The sequence below is a fragment of the Hyperolius riggenbachi genome, chromosome 11 (genome assembly GCF_040937935.1).
Source record: "Hyperolius riggenbachi isolate aHypRig1 chromosome 11, aHypRig1.pri, whole genome shotgun sequence".
Classification (NCBI taxonomy): domain Eukaryota; kingdom Metazoa; phylum Chordata; class Amphibia; order Anura; family Hyperoliidae; genus Hyperolius; species Hyperolius riggenbachi.
The window spans coordinates 14327762-14344075 of record NC_090656.1 but is presented as its reverse complement, the minus strand read 5'-3'; the positions used below and the strand labels follow the sequence as shown (position 1 = coordinate 14344075).

Genomic DNA, 16314 nt, shown 5'->3' with positions numbered 1-16314 from the left:
TTTAACAGCATCATCACCCCAATCCTGCTCTATAGCAGTGAGGTATGGGGCCCGGTCACCTACCCTGACCAATCAAAATGGGACTCCAGCCCAACAGAAATCTTCCATCTAGAGTTCTGCAAGTATCTTCTCCAAGTCCATCGCAGCACTTCGAACTCAGCTTGCCGGGCAGAGCTAGGCAGATTCCCACTATGGCTGACTATCTAGCAGAGGGAGCTCTCATACTGGGCGCATATACAGAGCAGCAACCCCAGCACTTACCACCATAAAGCCTCACTGAGCCAGGGTGGGGAGGCCATACCACGCGCTTTGAAACAAAACGTCAACAGCCAGCCCAGCCAAGACCACCAACACAGGCTGACAAAAGCCCAAATAAAAAGAACGATATAAAGCTGCAAGGACCGATACCTAGAGGAATGGAGAAGTGACAAAGAACTCCCAGAAACTCACTGTCTACCAATCACTACAGAGTGAGTACACAATGGCTCCATATCTGGAGAGGCTACACCACCACAAAGATAGACAGACCCTGAGCCTGTACCATCTGAGCGCCCACAACCTGGAGATAGAGACAGGGCGACACAGACAGACATGGAAGCCCCGGGAGGAGAGACTGTGCAGGCAATGTGACCAGGAGGTCTTGGAGGATGAGGCCCACTTCCTGCTACACTGCAGCAAATATACACTGCTGAGGACCGCCCACTTCCACAGACTCTCCGCCCACAGCCTGGAGATAGAGACAGGACGACACAGACAGACATGGAAGCCCCGGGAGGAGAGACTGTGCAGGCAATGTGACCAGGGGGTCCTGGAGGATGAGGCCCACTTCCTGCTACACTGCAGCAAATATACACTGCTGAGGACCGCCCACTTCCACAGACTCTCCGCCCACAACCTGGAGATAGAGACAGGACGACACAGACAGACATGGAAGCCCCGGGAGGAGAGACTGTGCAGGCAATGTGACCAGGGGGTCCTGGAGGATGAGGCTCACTTCCTGCTACACTGCAGCAAATATACACCGCTGTGGACCGCCCACTTCCAGAGACTCTCCGCCCACATCCCAGATTTCACCTCCACAGATGAGGAGAGGAAACTCTATATCCTACTGGGGGAAGAGGATAAAACAGAGAGAGATGGGGGGGGGGGGGGGGGGGGGGAGAGAGAGAGAGAGAGAGAGAGAGAACTGAAGAGTGACATGGAGGCTGCCATGTTAATTTATTTTTAAGCAATACCAGTTGCCTGGCTAGCCTGCTGATCCTCTACTAATACTTTTAGCCACAGACCCTGAACAAGCATGCAACAGATCAGGTAATTATGACATTATTGTCAGATCTGAGAAGATTAGCTGCATGCTTGTTTCTGGTGTGATTCAGACACTTCTGCAGCCAAATAGACCAGCAGGGTTGCCAGGAAACTGGTATTGTTTAGAAGGAAATAAATATGGCAGCCTCCATATACTTCTCGCCACAGTTGTCCTTTAAAGCGGATCTCCAGCCTGCAAGTTAAAATCCAGCAGCCTTCCTCTAAAATAAAGTTATAGTTACCTGTGCTGCCTTCCTTCTTGAAGCCTCCCCAAAGACCCTGAATCACCTGACTTCCAGCACATGGCTCCGCCTCCCCAGAGAAAAAACGCCAAGATGTATACTGGAGGTTTTTTCTACAGGAAGGGAGGGGAGGCGGGGCCACGCGTCGGAAGTCGGGTGATTTGGGGTCTTTGGGACAGCCTAAAAGGGAGAAGGCGGCGCAGGCTCGAGATCAGCTTTCTGTCTGGGTCAGGACTGGGTCAGACTATAGCTTAAGCCTCACTGATACGGAAATACAGCCATTAAACACTTTCCTGTCAGTAAATGCTTCTGAGAGCAGGAAAGAGATAAAAAGAGTCAATAGTTCATAGATGTGAGCTCTGGCATACTTCAATGCACGTGTCATTGAGCAGAGACAATGGAACAGTAAAAATTTTAAAAACTAGAATTAAACAAACTGTGGGACATCTTAAAAAGTAATTTGTACAAGGAGGAGGATAGATACAATGGTTTATCTCATCAGTTTATTTTTACCTCGGATGTTCTTCAAAAATTAGTGGTAGCGGCCAAATATCCACAAGGAGGGAGGAGCCGTTGGTCTAAGAGGTTTCCCGCTGGGTCCCCTCAACTAGCTACGATTTTTATCAGCCTCGCCCGAGTTATCGTACACAAGGTAAACCAGGGCAGGGCTGCTGCAGCCGGTTATACTTGGGCTGCCTCCCCCAGCTCAATACAGAGAAGTGCAGGGAGCGCTTGATATTTATCTGATCTGGATGCAGGACTCGCTCTCCTTCCACCACTGAGCGGCACTGTAATGCTATCATCTTCTTAGTGAAATGACATGTGATCATGAACAGGAGCATGTTAGAATTACAGCGCTGCTCGGTGGTGGAAGAGGAGAGCCAATCCTGCATCCAGATCACATAACTATCAAGCACTCTCTGCACTGCTCTGCATTATGCTGGGGGAGGTACATTGGCAGGCTGGGAAGGCGCGAAAGAACTTGGCAATGCAGCGCACGTAAATAAATAAAAAAGGCAGGCAAAAAGTTAAAACCAAAACAAGAATAGGTGACTTCAATAAGGACAATTTAGATTATTTCACCGACCTTTGCAATTTCAGATTTACTTTCTAAAAACAAAACAAGCAGCCAATGCGTTAAAGAGGAAGTGAAACAAGGATTTCTCTAGAATCTAGGCTTACCTTCTTAGCACTGTTTTTGCGGTCATCCTGTAAAAGAGGAAAGTACATACGCAAATGTAAAAAAAGTGAAAACGGTCAGTCGCAGAAATGGCAAACAAACAATCTCTAGCATATAATGCCAATAGGTGCAATACAAAGTGTAGAAAAAAAAAACATGTCACTTCCTGTCTCTGAAACTGGTGTCCAATGGTTTATGGAGAGACTCAGGCCCGAGTGATAAAATGTGCCCCGCCCCTTCCTGCCTCACCAAGCTGCACCCACAGGCCAACTCAACTTTCTAGTACAGCTGGTGACTAGTGTTAGTGGCTTGCCCACACAAAACCATTACCCATAATGCAATGGGAGAAGAGGTGCCAAATTTCAGTGCCAGATGCCAGATGTATTTAATAAGCACTCAATGCTAGCCAACTAGATACTGCTGGCACTGAAACTTGACATGGGGAAATCAGTCGTAGGCATTCACAAAATGCGCTTATTTCTGTGTCATCATTGAGGAGGGCCGAGTGAAGACGGGTATCCTACAAAGGCCTTATTGGTTGGTTGCCCTTGTGAGCGACCCTTTTTATGTGAGCATCATTCTCTATAATGGAATTTCCTTAGGTACTTTCGTATTATCCCGTCTGGAAAGTTTGGCAGTTTTTTGTTAACGTTCTGTTTGCTCCCCCAGGAAGATCTGAGCATTTTTGGAAAGATGAAAGTCCCGGCTTTCTGTTGCATCAGGTCCCAAGTCAGTATGATGCTCAGTTCCCAAGTTATGGGGTTTTGAAGGAGGGGTGTCCCCTGAACTTGGCTGCACAAAGTGCAATTACAGACATAGGGGACGAACCAGACATGATGATAAGCAGCACACCCGGGAGGTCTTCTTCCTTCAAAGCATAAATCTGTGTCTTCAAATCTTACGTCCAGTGCCCTGGGTCTCTCATTACAGATGAAGGAGCAGCGCAGCTACGCACCCTCGTCTCCTCTCTGTCTTACTGGCATGATCAGGAGACTCAATTCCACTGTGCTCTCTGCCCCCCCCCCCCCCCAAACGTGGGAACAGGGCATCGCATTGACTCAGGACCAAGTGCAAACGAAATCCGGGACTTTCAGCTTTCCAAAAATGGTCAGATCTTCCTGGGGAAGCAAACTGAACTTTAACAAAAAGCTGCCAAACTTTCCAGAAGGGATAATACGCAAGTACCTTTCCTTACTACTTAACATACTGCACCAGCTGAGCTCCCGCTGTCTGTCTGTCGTGCTTGTTTTTCAAGGTTTTGTTCCCTTGTATCTCTGAAGCAGTTGCCATAATGCCCAGCTGTTACCACAATGCTTATGCTAAGCTGAAATGGCCAATCAGACGTGAGCTGGGCTGCACATACGCAGTCGCACTTGTGCCAGCCAAGTTTTCTCAACCCTAATGGCGATGCTTGGCCAATGAGAGCAGCTTAGTATGGCGGAAAGGAGAAGCTACAACTGACTCAGGGCACAAACTGCTGGATACTGGCTCTCTTTAAAGAAAACCTGAACTGAAAATTAAAAGTCAAAATAAACATACACAAGTCATACTTACATCCTGTGTAGTCTACTCCTCAATCTATTTTTCCTCTCCTGCGTCCTGTTTGTCCACCGTGATCAATGGAATTCTCCGTCCTCCATTCTGAAAATCGCTATTACCCCATAACAGCTTCCTGGTCAGCACACTGTTAAACTGTAACATCGCCCACTTGAGCCATAGGGAAACATGGACACATCAGTTCTCCTCTCAGCTGTAACTGACAGTAACTGATATATAACTGACAGCAACTGACATATTTCAGTTCTGACAAAATGTTGTCAGAACGGGAAGGGATCACTGTAAGAAGAAAATGGTGAGCTTCTGAGAGGAACTGATGGCAAGGTAACTATGTAATGTTTATTTGAAGTCACTTCATGTGTTTATTTTAAATAATTTTACTCAGTACAGGTTCTCTTTAATCTCCTCCCAGCACGATACTGGCGTCCCCACGCTAACCGCCTCCAGGTTTATTACAGGGCAGCAGGTCAGTATTCTAAGGTTTTGTTTCTGATGATTTCCTTCATTTTGCAAAAAGGATCATTCAATGTTTCAGATTTGAGGCCTTCTATCAAGCGGTCTGGCTCCACCCTCCATCCTGAAGCCACTACGAAGGTGTCCCTCTCTGGTGCCTTCATGAAGGGCAGGAGGGTGACACCACCACATGGCTTTACAAAAATTGCATGGAATGGTGAAAGCTCTCCAGGAAGAGGAAAGTAATTCAGCTTGCCAATGGCCACAGAAACCTGCTATGCCAGTTTAGGATGGAGTTCTACTTTCGTAAATGCCATATATTGAAATTAGCTGAGATATGTAGATGTCTTGAAAAAAACAAAGAGAGGGCCTTACCGGATGAAGATCCCCTACATAATACTGCTTCAACATTTCTCTCGCATCGACAGAGTGGCCAACGTCCTCGAAGCTCTCTGTGGCGTCTCCTCCGGCCTGCTCAAACAGGACCTCCTCCCCACCGGGGTGCTGCCAAAACAGGAGGGAACGACATTATTATCTGAAGGAAAACTTGTCAACATGTGTGATGGCTGAAGTGAAACTTGAATTGAACTTTTCATGTATCTACATTCCTCCTTAAAGAGAACCCGAGGTGGGGTTCTTCCACGGAAATCCCCATACAGAGACTGGGTCTGCCTATAGAGCCCAGCCTCTGTTGCTATATAGCTTCCCTCAAAGACCCCCCTGCGCGCTGTCAGACCCCATAAAACACAGCCGTGCTGGTGACACGCAGCCGGCTGTGTTTATCTCACTAATGCCAGTCTCGCCGCTCCCCCGCCTCCTGAATCGCTCCGGTCCACGCCCACATCCCTTCCCTCCCTGCTGATTGGCGGAAAGGGACACGGGCGGGGACCGGAACGATTCAGGAGGCGGGGGAGCAGCCGAGACTGACGTTAGTGAGGTAAACACACAGCCGCATAGCGCGGCTGTGTTTTATGGGGTCTCGCAGCGCGCAGGGGGGGCTTTGGGGGAAGCTATATAGCAACAGAGGCTGGGCTCTCTATAGGCAGACCCAGCATCTGTATGGGGATTGCCATGGAAGAACCCCACCTCAGGTTCTCTTTAAAGCGGTATAAAACCCTGATATAATATTCAATAAAAACATGTTTTCCTACTTTTTATAAGCCATACAAATATATTTGCTTTTGTGCTTAAGTATTATTATTCATTTAGAAATTACAAGTTTTTGCTCTGAGAGCTGCAATTGCATTTTATTCATAACTGCTTTATTCATCTTGAATTTTGAGCAGAAATGCTTTCTGAGTGTCTGACTGTGTTCAGGAGAGTCTGCACTTTTAGAGAAGTACCGTATTTACTTAATTGTATCAAGTGAGGAATGTAAACACAAGAGAACATTATCTCTAGTTCGGATGCATCCAGCTTTCTCTGCAGGGAACTTGAAAGTCCTGTGTTTAACTAATTGAATGCTGTTCTAGTAAAAAAATAAAAAAAAATAAAAAAAATGGTGGTAGTATATAATATGCTGCAAATAATCTTTTAGAGCAAAGAAGAAATGGGTTTCATTCCGCTTTAATGTAGGTTTTTGTATTATGTCCAGAACTAAGTAAGATGTTCAATATAAATAAAATAATAATAATGATAATGATAATAATAATAATAATAATAATAATAATAATAATAATAATAATAATAATAATAATAATAATAATAATGGAAAAATATTCATTTAAATCTGGTTAATGGAAAAATTTGCTTTCAGACATGGGAAGGAAAAAAAAAAAAAATCAGTAAGAACACCTCTATACTGTTCTCTTTCCATAAAGCATTAACACCCCCATCACTTCCTGCTTCCATAAAGCATGGAATAGATTGTAAGCCTATTTGGCTAGGCCCTACTCCCAGTGTGCTCTTCTCTATCACCACATGGGCTCAGTGACCCACTGTTACACTTGTCCCTACATTGTTACATTACTATTTTGTGTACCATTGTAGATTGTTGCAATGTCCATGTGTAAAGCCCAATCTACACAATACGATTCTTTGTACAATTCGATTACAATTCTATTTATGATCCAATTAAATCAGACATGAAAATTAATTAGGAGTGCCAGGCCCGGATTGACATCACCGGAGCCTTATAGGCACAGATGTCCTGGCACCTTAGACTCTGCCCTCCATGAACTTACAAACCCCCCACCAAACTGCACTGCGAGTGTGCTGGCTGGCCAAGCTGTCACTTCTCCCTTACTCCCCTTCCCGTCATCGGTAACTACAGGTGTCCCTTAGCATTTGGTAGCCAGGGGTACCCTCAGTATTAAGTAGCTAGAGGCAGGGCTGCTCAAATCCGGATCCAGGAGACATCCGGATAGTTCTATCTGGATTTCTCCCAGTTACCTGTGCGGGGTGGGTCAATCTTACCTCTCTGACGTCTTCTTCGGTCCATCCCTCGGCACCTCCCACGATGTGGTCCAAGTGGCGGTCACGTGATTACAAACACTTCCTCCTTCCGGGTTGAAGGAGGAAGTGTTTGTAATCACGTGAAGCGCGTGGAGCGCATCGTGAGGGGTGCCGAGGGATGGACCGAAGAAGACGTCAGACAGGTAAGATTGACCCACCCCGCACAGGTAACTGGGAGAAATCCAGATAGAACTATCCGGGTATCTCCCGGATCCAGATTTGAGCAGCCCTAGCTAGGAGGTGTCCCCAAGTATCAGGTAGCTAGAGAAACCTCAGTATTAAGACATAAGACAAATAACATATATATCGCGCTTTTCTCCTGGCGGACTCAAAGCGCGAGAGCTGCAACCACTAGGACGCGCTCTATAGGCAGTAGCAGTGTTAGGGAGACTTGCCTAAGGTCTCCTACTAAATGGGTGCTGGCTTACTGACCAGGCAGAGCCAAGATTCGAACCCTAGTCTCCTGTGTCAGAGGCAGAGCCCTTAACCATTAACCATAGATAGCAGCGCCACCAACCGAAGGTAGATCTCGTCAGTGGAATGCCAAGATCCATGTGAGTAACCTCCCATTTACACTCAGCTCGGGACTCTGCATAGGGAAGGAGGAGCTCGGGGAGGGGAGTGAGACACTTTCCCATCATCAGGCGCCTATAGGCACATGCCTACAGTGCCTTATGGTAAATCCGATCCTGAGAAGTGATTATTTTGCTTGTGAATGTGCTGAAAGGTTATTTTTATCAATTAGGTGATAAGTCATTTATGAGAAGTTTTGTAAATAGAGCCCCTTTTGTACTTATAAAGACACAATTGCTGGTACCGGAGGACGGAGTTCACTACATCAGAGTTTACTTTAACGAGGTTCTACTGTATAGCAACATTCTGATACCGTAAACCACTTTTGCTGGTCTCTTGGAGTTTACTATGAAAGGATTCTACTGCAGATGAATTCTGGCTTAATCTGCAGGGAGGGCATAACGGTGTGTGAGTGGCACCTAAACCTACAGAAAATATACGAGTGTATTGATGAAGAACCTGGTGACATGCGAGGAGCAGTTTCGTTGCCTGAAGGCGCCCGGTGATGTCGCAAGAAAAACGTGAGTGAAAGTAGGACAGAGTAAAAGCAATCCCGAACATAACATCCGTGCTCCTGCCAGATGACTAACCAATCGGGGAAGGGCGACACCAATTACGAGTGCAATGCCGTACAGGCAGCGTGCCATAGGTTGCCCGGTCTTTCCTGTTCAGTATATACGCTAACTTGTGTTAGGCAACTGCGCTCTATAATAGACTTTTTGTTAGAGGATTATTAATGGACTTCTGCAAGAAAATTATGAATGACCTTTCCAGCAATGAAAAGAAAAACCACAACAGAACGGAAGAAAAAAAGACAAACAAATCAAGAAGCCCAGAAATAATTGGGATACAGTCCAACACAGTCCCAGGCATCAGCTGGCCATGATTAGCTACATCCTAGGTTCTCAACGTGTGGTACGCGTACCCCAGGGGGTACTTCTGATGGTTCCAGGGGGTACTCGAGCTTGATATACTTCACCAAGAATAACAAATTTAGAGTTTTAGAAAATTATAAATCTTATTTCAACAACACCAAACTAGTGTTTTAGCTAATTACAAGCAATAGTAAAGTCTTTAGAATTGTTTAGAACAAATTATCATGTATTAGTACAATATTACGATTAAATTTATATTTGTCAAGGGGTACTTGTGATAATGTTTACTATGCCAGGGGGTAATTGGTGAGTACAGGGTTTTAAAAGGGGTACATACCAATAAAATGTTGAGAAACCCTGAGCTACATGAGTGCATGTAAAATGCAGGAGCCATTTCTCACACATTGCCAGTTCTCTGCCTGTTGTTGTTATCCTATCGCTTCACTATTTAGTAAGTCACTGTCAAAGAAAAAAGCTTGCAGGCTGGAATGTTGAATTTCAGTTGCTGTATGCTTGTTCTGGGTGAGGCAGCGATGCTGGTAAGAGGCAGAGGTCAACAGACACCGGCGAGGTAGGAAGGGGTCGGGCACCGCTGAGGGAGGAAGGGGTAGGGCACCGCCGAGGGTAGAAGGGGCAGGGCACCGCCGAGGGAGGAAGGGGCAGGGCACCGCCGAGGGAGGAAGGGGCAGGGCACCGCCGAGGGAGGAAGGGGCAGGGCACCGCCGAGGGAGGAAGGGGCAGGGCACCGCCGAGGGAGGAAGGGGCAGGGCACCGCCGAGGGAGGAAGGGGCAGGGCACCGCCGAGGGAGGAAGGGGCAGGGCACCGCCGAGGGAGGAAGGGGCAGGGCACCGCCGAGGGAGGAAGGGGCAGGGCACCGCCGAGGGAGGAAGGGGCAGGGCACCGCCGAGGGAGGAAGGGGCAGGGCACCGCCGAGGGAGGAAGGGGCAGGGCACCGCCGAGGGAGGAAGGGGCAGGGCACCGCAGAGGGAGGAAGGGGCAGGGCACCGCAGAGGGAGGAAGGGGCAGGGCACCGCAGAGGGAGGAAGGGGCAGGGCACCGCAGAGGGAGGAAGGGGCAGGGCACCGCAGAGGGAGGAAGGGGCAGGGCACCGCAGAGGGAGGAAGGGGCAGGGCACCGCAGAGGGAGGAAGGGGCAGGGCACCGCAGAGGGAGGAAGGGGCAGGGCACCGCAGAGGGAGGAAGGGGCAGGGCACCGCAGAGGGAGGAAGGGGCAGGGCACCGCAGAGGGAGGAAGGGGCAGGGCACCGCAGAGGGAGGAAGGGGCAGGGCACCGCAGAGGGAGGAAGGGGCAGGGCACCGCAGAGGGAGGAAGGGGCAGGGCACCGCAGAGGGAGGAAGGGGCAGGGCACCGCAGAGGGAGGAAGGGGCAGGGCACCGCAGAGGGAGGAAGGGGCAGGGCACCGCAGAGGGAGGAAGGGGCAGGGCACCGCAGAGGGAGGAAGGGGCAGGGCACCGCAGAGGGAGGAAGGGGCAGGGCACCGCAGAGGGAGGAAGGGGCAGGGCACCGCAGAGGGAGGAAGGGGCAGGGCACCGCAGAGGGAGGAAGGGGCAGGGCACCGCAGAGGGAGGAAGGGGCAGGGCACCGCAGAGGGAGGAAGGGGCAGGGCACCGCAGAGGGAGGAGCAGAGAAGCAGGTAGTTTTGCTGCACGATGCTCAGCGCCGGGTGCCGAAACCAAGCGCCCCATAGCAGCAATGCTATGCTGCTCTAAGTGTAATTTGGGACTCCGAGGAGTTGCAGCAGGGAGAGCCGTAATTCAGCTCACGCACGCCAAGAATATTCATTGCTTAATATTAATGAGAATATTCATTGCTTCAGACCCTATGTGTAAATGGGGCAGAGAAGGGGTCCGAGAACTGAACCTTGTGGAACACAAACAGACATTCGGTATGGGTAGGAGTCTGTGAAAGTACATTCAGAAAGGTAAAAGGAAAGACATTAATTTGCTTGACCCTTGATAGCTAGGAATCCGAAATTTGAAGGATGGGTGCTGCCACAGGCCGTAACATGAATTACAGCTATAGCCATGTACAGCAATTCGGCCACCGGCAATAGCCAATAGACAAATTGAGCTGCTACAACTGAGAGGGGGAATAGCATTAACACCCGAGCACTGATAAAACGGTACAGGATATTTGGGCGCAGCTGGCACCACCATAGGCCGTAATCGGAATTACAGCTATAGCTGCTCTCAAAGTAATTTGGGCTCCGTCACAAGACAGAGCTCAAATTACTATTAAAACACTGTAATTCGGCCGCCAGCAATAGCTGGAAGCCTAATTACATAATTCCCCACCATCCATGGCGGCCTGGAGGGGGAATAATAATTAAAGGGGCATTATGGCAAAATATTGTAAAATTGAAAATATATGCAAACATATACAAATAAGAAGTATGTTTTTTCCCAGAGTACAATGAACCATCAATTACTTTTCTCCTATGTTGCTGTCACTTACAGTAGGTTGTAGAGATCTGACAGAAGCGACAGGTTTTGGACTAGTCCATCTCTTCATAGGGGATTCTCAGGGATTTATTTATTTTCAAAAGCACTTAGTGAATGGCAGTTGCTCTGTCCAACTGCCAGAAAACTGTGTAGGGAGCAGGGAAGCTGGCCAGCATCATTGTTTAAATCCTTTTTAGGGAATATCTTTATAAAGAATAAAAGCCTTGCTGAGAATCCCCTATGAAGAGATGGACTAGTCCAAAACCTGCCACTTCTGTCAGATTTCTACTACCTACTGTAAGTGACAGCAACATAGGAGAAAAGTAATTTATGGCTCATTTTACTCTGGAAAAAAAAAAACGTACCTCTTATTTGTCCATTTGCACATATTTTACATTTTAAAAAAATGTTCGCCATAGTGCCCTTCTAACGCCGCCGGGACTTGAGCAGGAGCAGGATAAGCCGTATATCGGCTTTATGCTGCGCCCAAATCTCCCGCCAGCTATTTTATAAGTATGCTTTAGCAGACACAGGGTGAGCAGTCTTTCAGCTTCACCCTGTGCCAAGGTTTGGCCGCAGCGGTTTGAAATGTACGCTTCCATTGGCTGTCAGCTACCTATAGAAACCAGTTCAAATGCTTAAAGGAATACTATTAAAGTTTCTCAATTTCTGGAAGCAGCATTAATCAATATGGCAATATGAGTCAGAACGAACACAGCATATGCTTCTGCTGTGCAGTGTGTCTTTTTAACATACCTTGCAGACAGCGTCCCCTGAACAAAGGATTCCTTTCTCATCCACTGAACTGATTCGGTTCAGTGTGATGAGTCGGATCACTCGACTCACAGGAAAGAACCGGCTCAAATGAGCCAATCCCTCATGAACCGGGCTTCACTAGTGTGAAGGGAAACTTCTGATGATTCTCTTCACACGCAAACAGAAGGGGACAAGTAAGCATGATGTTATTGGCCGGGCAGACTTGGAGTGAGAGGGAGGGAGAGCTGTTGTCTCTCCCTCCTCATAGTAACATGCTGCATAACTTGCACTGATGTTGGGGAGCATAAAACAGTATAATCCACAGCTGCACTCGGCAAGAGGCATCACCTCTAGCATAATGGTCTGCCCCAAAAACCCATCGCCGTCAGTTTGTTCAGGGGACGCTGTCTGCAAGGTATATTAAAAAAAAGACACACTGCACAGCAGAAGCATATGCTGTGTTCGTTCTGACTCATATTGCCATATTGATTAATTCTGCTTCCATAAATTGAGATACTTTAATAGTATTCCTTTAACCTGCTCTTATAAAACATTGCTTTACACAAGAAATCCTTCTATCCTCCACACTGGCTGCCTCCTCTCACATCTTAAACATCCTACAAGCTTTACAATCTGTCATAGATCTTCTTTAGGGTACAAATTGTCTAGTTTTTAAAGCAGTAGGATTAGACATACTATGCCAGGGAAAAACCACATACAGTGGCTTGCAAAAGTATTCGGCCCCCTTGAAGTTTTCCACATTTTGTCATATTACTGCCACAAACATGAATCAATTTTATTGGAATTCCACGTGAAAGACCAACACAAAGTGGTGTACACGTGAGAAGTGGAACGAAAAGCATACGATTCCAAACATTTTTTTTACAAATAAATAACTGCAAAGTGGGGTGTGCGTAATTATTCAGCCCCCTTTGGTCTGAGTGCAGTCAGTTGCCCATAGACATTGCCTGATGAGTGCTAATGATTAAATAGAGTGCATGTGTGTAATCTAATGTCAGTACAAATACAGCTGCTCTGTGAGGGCCTCAGAGGTTGTCTAAGAGAATATTGGGAGCAACAACAACATGAAGTTGTCCAAAGAACACACCAGACAGGTCAGAGATAAAGTTATTGACAAGTTTAAAGCAAGCTTAGGCTACAAAAAGATTTCTAAAGCCTTGAACATCCCACGGAGCACTGTTCAAGCAATCATTCAGAAATGGAAGGAGTATGGCACAACAGTACACCTACCAAGACAAGGCCGTCCACCTAAACTCACAGGCCGAACAAGGAGAGCGCTGATCAGAAATGCAGTCAAGAGGCCCATGGTGACTCTGGACGAGCTGCAGAGATCTACAGCTCAGGTGGGAGAGTCTGTCCATAGGACAACTATTAGTCATGCACTGTACAAAGTTGGCCTTTATGGAAGAGTGGCAAGAAGAAAGGCATTGTTAACAGAAAAGCATAAGAAGTCCCGTTTGCAGTTTGCCACAAGCCATGTGGGGGACACAGCAAACATGTGGAAGAAGGTGTTCTGGTCAGATGAGACCAAAATTGATTTTTTTGCCCAAAATGTAAAATGCTATGTGTAGCGGAAAACTAACACTGCACATCACTCTGAACACACCATCCCCACTGTCAAATATGGTGGTGGCAGCATCATGCTCGGGGGTGCATCTCTTCAGCAGGGACAGGGCAGCTGGTCAGAGTTGATGGGAAGATGGATGGAGCCAAATACAGGGCAATCTTGGAAGAAAACCTCTTGGAGTCTGCAAAAGACTTGAGACTGGGGCGGAGGTTCACCTTCCAGCAGGACTACGACCCTAAACAGCCAGGGCAACAATGGAATGGTTTAAAACAAAACATATCTATGTGTTAGAATGGCCCAGTCAAAGTCCAGATCTAAACCAAATCGAGAATCTGTGGCAAGATCTGAAAACTGCTGTTCACAAACGCTGTCCATCTAATCTGACTAAGCTGGAGCTGTTTTGCAAAGAAGAATGGGCAAGGATTTCAGTCTCTAGATGTGCAAAGCTGGTAGAGATATACCCTAAAAGACTGGCAGCTGTAATTGCAGCAAAAGGTGGTTCTACAAAGACTGAGGGGGCTGAATAATTACGCACACACCACTTTGCAGTTATCTATTTGTAAAAAATGTTTGGAATCATGTATGATTTTTGTTCCGCTTCTCACGTGTACACCACTTTGTATTGGTCTTTCATGTGGAATTCCAATAAAATTGAATCATGTTTGTGGCAGTAATGTGACAAAATGTGGAAAACTTCAAGGGAACCGAAAACTTTTGCAAACCACTGTATAAGTAGATAAATACTTGATCTGCTTGCATAACATGTATTGTACTGTCCCCGTTTTGATTTCATTGAATTGTATACAGTAAATGAAGAGATTTCTGTTCTGGGTGGGAACCATGTCTTTTTCCCCACAGTAGAGGCTGAATACTGATGTCGTTTCTGCCCTTAAAGGGGTTCTGTGGGGGTTTCTGAGGAGAAAAACTGCCACTTACCTGGGGCTTCTATCAGCCTCCTGCAGCGGTAATGTCCCACGCCGTCCTGCTCCCATTCCCCGTTCCCTGCAGCCGGCACCGGGCTATTTAATCTGTTTAATCTGATTTATCACCTCTGATAAGAATCCCCGACTGAGCACACAGTCTGGCTTTGCTACGGAATGATTATAGCTGAGTCTGTCTTCTCTGGTGTCTTTTCAAGCCCAAGCCTGCCCCCTTGTGGCTCTACTATAATGACTCAGCAATAATCATTCCCGGCAAAGCCAGACTGAATGCTCAGTCGGGGATTCTTATCACAGCTGATAACAGACAGACACTTTTAGCAGTGAGGATGAAACGGAGAGCAGGGTACGTGTTTTCTCTAATGTTCCCACTTATATATATGGTAAAATACATGAGGGTGCTTCGTCTCTGGTTCACTTTAAGAGGTTAAAGGATACCCAAGGTGACATGATGAGATAGACATGTGTATGTACAGTGCCTAGCACACAAATAACTATGCTCTGTTCCTTTTTTTATTTCTCTGCCTGAAAGAGTTAAATATCAGGTATGCAAGTGGCTGACTCAGACAGGAAGCGACTACAGTGTGACCCTCACTGATAAGAAATTCCAACTATAAAACACTTTCCTGGCAGAAAATGGCTTCTGAGAGAAGGAAAGAGAAAAAAAGGTTCAATAGTTCATAGATTTTAGCTCTGTCATACTTCAATGAATGTGTCATTGAGCAAAAACAAAAGAGTTAAAACTTAAAATGTAGATTTAAACAAAATAAAACTGTGTAATATCTTTAAAAAAGTCATTTTTAGGAGAAGGAAGATGGATTCAATCGTTTATTTCACTAGTTTATTTTAGCCTTGGGTATCCTTTAAGTTTTAATAACCCCCCCAAAGCTACTTCTGGGTTGGTGATCAGTGTGCAGGCGCTGCCATTAGTAAGAGGGGTATTTGGTCCTTTTTAGCCCTTTGCACACTCCTAGGAGTTCTGGTTCACCACGAGTTTGCTGGGTAATCTCTAACCCCGCTGTGTGACAGAGCTATTCCATGCTATACAGATGCCTGTGTTTAATATCCTCCATCCCCCCCACCCCGCGCTGTAACTGAGCCATTTCACACTGTAGATATGGCTATTAATAACATCATGCACACCCCAACCCTCTGCACGCCATCCCAGCAAATAAGATGCACACTAAAATACCCAGAATGCCGCACCCACTAATAACCTGGGAATCTGGGAGGCCTGAACCCCGGCTCACCTCTGTCACAGGTGGGGCTTGGTCTAACAGTGTCAGGTCTGTAATTTATCTCTTATCACAATTTATTGCTGTGTGAAAGGTGCAATTTCGGAACAGAAAACTTTTGACCTGATGAGTGTAGTAAGACCTCCTTTCCCCTGGGCAGACATCTATGCTGCAGCATCCCTCACTGAGGAAAGACGGCATCTGCGAGGAGCTGGCGCCATCTTGTGGACATTACTCAGGCTACAGCATTTACTGGGGAGATTACCGGCTCATGTGACTGATGGATTCAGACAAGTAGAAGTAAATCCTTATGCTGGGAATACACTGTTCGTTTTTGAGGTGATTAAATGGTTCGATGGATAATTTCCGACATGTCCGAACTCCTTTTCGATCCTTTCGCTGCTCAATTTCTGATAGAAGTGAATGGAAAAAGAAAAAACGAGCGGAAGATACGAGCATCGACTGCAGAATCGTGCGACAAAAACGATCGAGAAGAGAATTGAGAGCCAGAAACAGTGTATTCCCAGCATTACTGAGAGGAATACTAAGGCACAAGTGTTTTCTGTATTTATACCAAATCTCGTTATAGTAAACTCTGACACAGTAATTAATGTCAAAAAAAGCTTTACTCACCTGGGGTTTTCTCCAGCCCCTAGCAGCCAACTGTCCCACGCCGTCACCTCCTCGGCAAGGAG

At 46.8% G+C, this 16314-nt stretch overlaps 1 protein-coding gene across 1 annotated transcript in view; it reads right to left on the bottom strand.

The window, feature by feature from the left end:
* CYB5B (cytochrome b5 type B) overlaps window positions 1–16314 on the bottom strand; it is a 37708-nt gene that overhangs the window by 7257 nt on the left and 14137 nt on the right. Inside the window, exons 2-3 of the mRNA XM_068261739.1 lie at window positions 5113–5241; window positions 2730–2756 (exon numbers count right to left, since the gene is read on the bottom strand). Coding sequence (XP_068117840.1) covers window positions 2730–2756; window positions 5113–5241 — 156 coding nt within the window. The remainder of the gene's footprint in view (window positions 1–2729; window positions 2757–5112; window positions 5242–16314) is intronic.